Source organism: Carcharhinus amblyrhynchos, chromosome 1 (assembly GCF_965287045.1).
Source record: "Carcharhinus amblyrhynchos chromosome 1, sCarAmb.v2.hapA, whole genome shotgun sequence".
Classification (NCBI taxonomy): Eukaryota; Metazoa; Chordata; class Chondrichthyes; order Carcharhiniformes; family Carcharhinidae; genus Carcharhinus; species Carcharhinus amblyrhynchos.
Genome location: NC_137324.1, coordinates 16,391,267 through 16,397,055, shown reverse-complemented (window position 1 = coordinate 16,397,055; position 5,789 = coordinate 16,391,267). Strand labels below are relative to the sequence as shown.

The window sequence follows — 5,789 nt, the reverse complement described above, 5'->3', positions numbered from 1 at the left end:
TGATAAGAGAGGGGATTAAGGGTTATGGGGAGAGGGCGGGAAAGTGGAACTGAGCCACGACAGATCAGCCATGATCTTATTGAATGGCGGGGCAGGCTCGAAGGGCTAGATGGCCTACTCCTGCTCCTATTTCTTATGTTCTTATGTTCTTATATTTTCAACCTTTTACAAACCACAGTTCATTTGCCCATATTGTCAAGGCTTATTGTCCTATCAGTTGGAATATCTACTGGTGGCTCTCCCATCAGCCTGCCACTCCCCGGCACCGCCACAGGGGGAGCTGCTGCTGTCCTGGAGAGGCCGGGCCCTCCCTCCGGAACTACATGTCCCAGGATGCCAAAGGAGACCCGCAAGGTACCATGGGATATGTAGACCATAGACCATAGAATTCCTACAGTACAGAAGGAAGCCATTCAGCCCATTGGGTCTGTACCAGCCACAACCCCACCAGGCTCTATTCCCGTAACCCCACACATTTACCCTACTAATCTCCCTGACGTAGCCAATCCATCTAACCCGTACATCTTTGGACAGTGGGATGAATCCAAACACCTAGAGGAAACCCATGCCAACATGAGAAGGAAGTGCAAACTCCACACAGAGAGTGACCCAAGGCCAGAATTGAACCTGGGTCCCTGACGCAGTGAGGCAGCAGTGCTAACCACTGTGTCACTGTGCCGCCCCAGATGGGTCACCTGTAAGCCAGATCTCTGCTGAGCTAGATTCCGTTCTTAATGAACATAAACACACGCATGTTGTTGGCAGGAATATCCTGAGAGATATCAGGAACAGCAACTCTAACCATCTCAATCCAAGGATACCAGGCTTTAGCTAAATTAGCCCATATTAGAGATAAAATCTGGGACCAGGTTGCCTTCTCACTGGTTATCTCTCTGTGAACCTGTTGAATACACAACACTAGGCACTATGAGTGCTCAAACTTCCAACTTCTAGTTACTTGTGCACGAGTGAGTACACAAATACAGTGCAAAGCATTGCAGGGTGTTCTGTTGATTCATACTCAAAATGAAACAGTTATAGTTCACCATATCTAACTCTTTGGAATTTTGTTATTGAAAGGGTTTTATTTTCATCCTGTGGCCAAGACTGGGAACAGTGTTTATGGAACTAACACAAGATTTAGATGAGTCACTTGATTCCTATGGTCCTCATTCTCATTGCTCTAGAGTTTTTCCTTAATTCTAGATGTTCAAGAGATCAATGTGTATGGCAGCACAGCAGTGTGGGAAGTGCCACTGAAGGTGAAGATCAGCAATGATCTGGTTGAATGGCACAGCATGCTCAAGGAGCCAAATGGCCTCTCCTCCTCCTATCCTGAATATGTAAGCGCCGGCCTCACTAAAGTTTTTTAACTGCTTTTAACTATAGTTTCACTATTTTTATTGCTTCGTATGAAGTGAACATCCTTAATCTTATAGAAGAAAGTGAATTAAATATTTGGCCATAGCTGGTAGTTTAATGAAGTCCTCCAAGATCTACATCTCCCAGGATGCCCTTGGGCCCGGCACGCTGGGTGAGGACTCCAGCTCCCAGGCTGCCCCGGGCTCACACCTCCCGCCGCCATCATGGTGCGGGGCATGCTGGTGATCTGTCCCTGCCCCTCCCGCCGCCATCATGGTGCGGGGCATGCTGGTGATCGGTCGCTGCCCCTCCCGCCGCCATCATGGTGCGGGGCATGCTGGTGGTCGGTCCCTGCCCCTCCCGCCGCCATCATGGTGCGGGGCATGCTGGTGGTCGGCCCATTCCCCTCCCGCTGCCATCATGGTGCGGGGTATGTTGGTGCTCTCACTCGGCCCCGGGGAGCTGTGCCGCACGATCTACTCCCGCATCTTCGCCGCCGAGCTGCTGCAGGAGCCCGGGGCAGAGGAGAGTCCCACCGAGGCCAAGCACCGCCATCAGCGGCAGAGACTCCGCGGCAAGGAGCAACTGGCGGCCGTGGCCAGGTAGTGAGGGGGGGGAGGGGGAGTGAGAGTGAGGATGAGGGAGTGGAGGAGGAGGGAGAGTGAGGGGATTGAGGGTGAGTGAGGGGATTGAGGGTGAGTGAGGGGATTGAGGGAGAGTGGGGGGATTGAGGGAGAGTGGGGGGATTGAGGGTGAGTGGGGGGATTGAGGGTGAGTGGGGGGATTGAGGGTGAGTGGGGGGATTGAGGGTGAGTGGGGGATTGAGGGAGGGTGAGGGTGAGTGGGGGGATTGAGGGTGAGTGGGGGGATTGAGGGTGAGTGGGGGGATTGAGGGAGAGTGGGGGGATTGAGGGTGAGTGGGGGGATTGAGGGTGAGTGGGGGGATTGAGGGAGAGTGAGGGGATTGAGGGTGAGTGAGGGGATTGAGGGAGAGTGAGGGTGAGTGGGGGGATTGAGGGTGAGTGGGGGGATTGAGGGAGAGTGAGGGGATTGAGGGTGAGTGAGGGGATTGAGAGTGAGTGAGGGGATTGAGGGTGAGTGGGGGGATTGAGGGAGAGTGGGGGGATTGAGGGAGAGTGAGGGGATTGAGGGTGAGTGGGGGGATTGAGGGTGAGTGGGGGGATTGAGGGTGAGTGGGGGGATTGAGGGTGAGTGGGGGGATTGAGGGTGAGTGGGGGGATTGAGGGAGAGTGAGGGGATTGAGGGAGAGTGGGGGGATTGAGGGAGAGTGGGGGGATTGAGGGAGAGTGGGGGGATTGAGGGTGAGGGGAGTGGGGGATTGAGGGTGAGGGGAGTGGGAGATTGAGGGGGAGTGATGAAGGGGGATTGAGGATGAGGAAGTGGGGGGGATTGAGGGGTTTGGGGAAAAGGGGGGAGTGGGGGAATGAGAGGAGCAGGTAAATGAGGATGAGGGGAGTGGGGTAGGATTGGGGGTGAGGGGAGTGGGGGAAATGAGGATGAGGGAGATTGGGGGAATGAGGGGAAGCAGTGAGGAAAATGAGGGTGGGAGGAGCAAATTGGGCACGGCAGATTTGGAAGGGAAAGAAGGAGGGATTCCCCCCCTCGTGGTGGGGCGGGGGAGAGAGGAATGTCCCTCAGGGAGACATAATAAGTGGGAGCTGAGGGTGTTGGACAAGGAAGGTCCCCAGGAACTGAGGGGTGAGGAAGGAGTGGAGTGTTGGCTTGGAGAGAGAAGAAGGTGATAGGGCAGCTGAGCCACTCTGTTCGAATATGGGGCATAGATTCCCAGAAAAATCAAAGTTAAAAAGTTCCAGGTGTCACGGCCCACTCCATAGATGTGAGGGGAAAAATCTAGACTGACATCCCCAGTGCAGCACTGAGGCTCAATCGAGGTACTCGGAAAGGAATTAGACTATTATCTGGAAAGGAAGAATGTGCAGAGGTTACAGGGAAAAGGCAGGATAATGGCGCTAAGTGAATTGCTCATTCAACGAGGTAGTACAAACATGATGGGCTGAATGGCCTCCTGTGCTGTAACAATTCTGTGACTGGTGCTGTCTTTCAGACGGGACGTTAAACTGAGACCCTTAGCTGCCTCCCAGCGGGATGTAAATGATCGCAGGGCACGAGCAGAAAGCAGGGCAGTTATCCCTTGTGTCCTGGCCAATATTTATCCTTGTGTCAATAACTCAAAAGCAGGTCATCTGGTCATTGTCACATTGCTACTTTGTGGGAACCCGCAAACAAATTAGTTGCCGTCTTCCTGACGGTAGAACACTTTGAACCAAAGCAAAGTAATTTGGGATGTCCTGAGATTGTGTTAGATGTTCTGTAAATGGGTTGTTTTCTCCGGAGCAAAGAAGACTGAGGGGTGACCTGATTGAGGTGTTCACGATTGTGAGGGGCACTGACAGGGTGGACAGGGAGCAGCAGTTGAAGGGTCAGTTACAAGGGGACAAAAGTTAAAAGTGAGGGGTGGGAAGTTTAGGGAGGGATTTGAGTAAAACATTTTTTACATAGAGGGTGGTGACGGTCTGGGATGCACTCCCTGGGAGGATGGTCGAGGCGGGTTGCCTCACATCCTTTAAAAAGTACATAGATGAGTACTTGGCATGCCATAACATTCAAGGTTATGGGCCAAGTGCTGGCAAGTGGGGTTAGGTGGGCAGGTCAGGGCCTTCCATGTGTCGGTGCAGACTCGATGGGCCGAAAGGGCCTCTTCTGCGCTGTAATATTCTGTGATGAATGTAAATCTTCTTTTACACATGAGTGCATATAGAGTGTAATGGGACAGTGTAACCAGAGAATCAGTGAGAGTGCTCCTACTGTGTTTACGTTTCTAGGCAAGTGAAGTCGTCTTGTATCCTGGCTCGACAGGCCGCGGACAAACCCTTCCCTGACTTTGGGTCTGTAGTAACCGAAGAATTTGTCGGTCTTCATGACTCAGACCTGGGCGTGTTCTGCCTCCCAGCTGGCGACATCTTTGCGGAAGAGACAACGGTGGTATGGATGGCAGTCTTTTCCCTGGGCTTTGCCTTGATCTGTGACCCCTACGAGAACCTGATGCTGGCGGAGAACACCCTGAGGTTGATGGTGAAGTACTTCACGGAGCATTTGAAGCTGCTGATTCAAGGCAATGACCTTGTCCTTAAGACGGACAGGATCGAGGCCATCCTGAACACCTTTTTGCCTCACGGACAGTTGATGTTCATTAACTGTTGTTTCATCCAGACTCTGGAGAAAGAGCTGAATGCTTCAATGTTCAAATGATGCCCAGTTGCTGCTGTCTCTCCCACAACTCCCCTTTTTCCCTGCCTGCTATTTTTTCCTCTCTCTGCTGAAGGTTTCTGGCCTCTGCCAGTGTGTAGTTGATTCAGTTTGTAATTCTTTCAGTCTGGGGTGATATGGAAGGAAGGTCCATCAGATCCTGTGAGTGTCCAATATCGACGTTGCTGTGCTTTCCAATCACTGTCACTGTGTCGTGATCAGGAATCCCATATATGAAAGCTGAATACAGTTCACATTTCTGTGCTCCAACCCATGCTGAGTCTGCAAGCAGTTAACTCAGTGTGGGAGAGACTGTTGGATGCCGGCTAGGGGGAGGAGATATGCATTTTTATCTTTGTTCAGTCTGTAACTGTGAAACCCTAATAGCCAGTTACAAAGTTTAAATTGGTGTTTCTATTCATTTTTCTCATGTCAAGCAGTGTACACCAAGGCAAAAATCAAAATACTGGAACTCTGAAATTAAATCAACCCTTGTAAAAGTTCAGCAGGTCTGGCAGCATCTGTGAAGAGAGAAGCAGAGTTAATGTTTCAGATAGTACGTGCTAAAAGATGTCAGCTTTCAGGTCTTCAGGTTTATCCGAAGCTAGACCTCCTAAGATTTTCAAAAGTCAGACCTCCAAAATTCAAGATTTAAACAAGAACTGAAAGGTTTGCATTACCTTGGGATTTATTTGCAAATGGCCTGGACTTGCAAATTGGGTAGCATTCGGCTGAAGAATCTTAGTCAGCACATCCCAGTCAGTAATATCCTTTACCCAGCTCCCGTTGTCCTGAACGATGTGTAGCCTGCCACTGGACATTACAAAGGTGTTTATTAGGGTTATGCAATGCAGTGCAGTGGAGAGGAAAGGTTTGATGTTGTTCACAAGCTGCGGCTTCCTGACCTTGGGGTGGGCGAGGAGGGGTCTGGTGCGCCTCTGAAGGTGGCGAGGGTGGAAAGGTGTTACTGGGAGCAGAATGATGTCTTGTGTCCATTTAATAGCCAGCACAAAACAACCTCAGAAAAGAAATTGGCCAGCGAGTTTGCACTGGCCAGAGTGTAAATGGAAAAGGCATTAGAAATGTGTGACTTCAGCTGTGTAAGTTGTGCCGACCAATCTAATAAAGATATGGGATTA

The 5,789-nt window shown here is 51.0% G+C and overlaps 1 protein-coding gene across 1 annotated transcript; it reads left to right on the top strand.

Annotated features, from left to right (window-relative positions):
- Positions 1 to 1,742: 1,742 nt before the first annotated feature.
- On the top strand, positions 1,743 to 5,381 carry ap5s1 (adaptor related protein complex 5 subunit sigma 1). The gene is made up of 2 exons (XM_080197120.1): positions 1,743 to 1,964; positions 4,227 to 5,381. Exons 1-2 carry the CDS (start codon positions 1,783 to 1,785, stop codon positions 4,651 to 4,653), a joined length of 609 nt encoding a protein of 202 aa, XP_080053246.1. The 5' UTR covers positions 1,743 to 1,782; the 3' UTR covers positions 4,654 to 5,381.
- Positions 5,382 to 5,789: the final 408 nt, after the last annotated feature.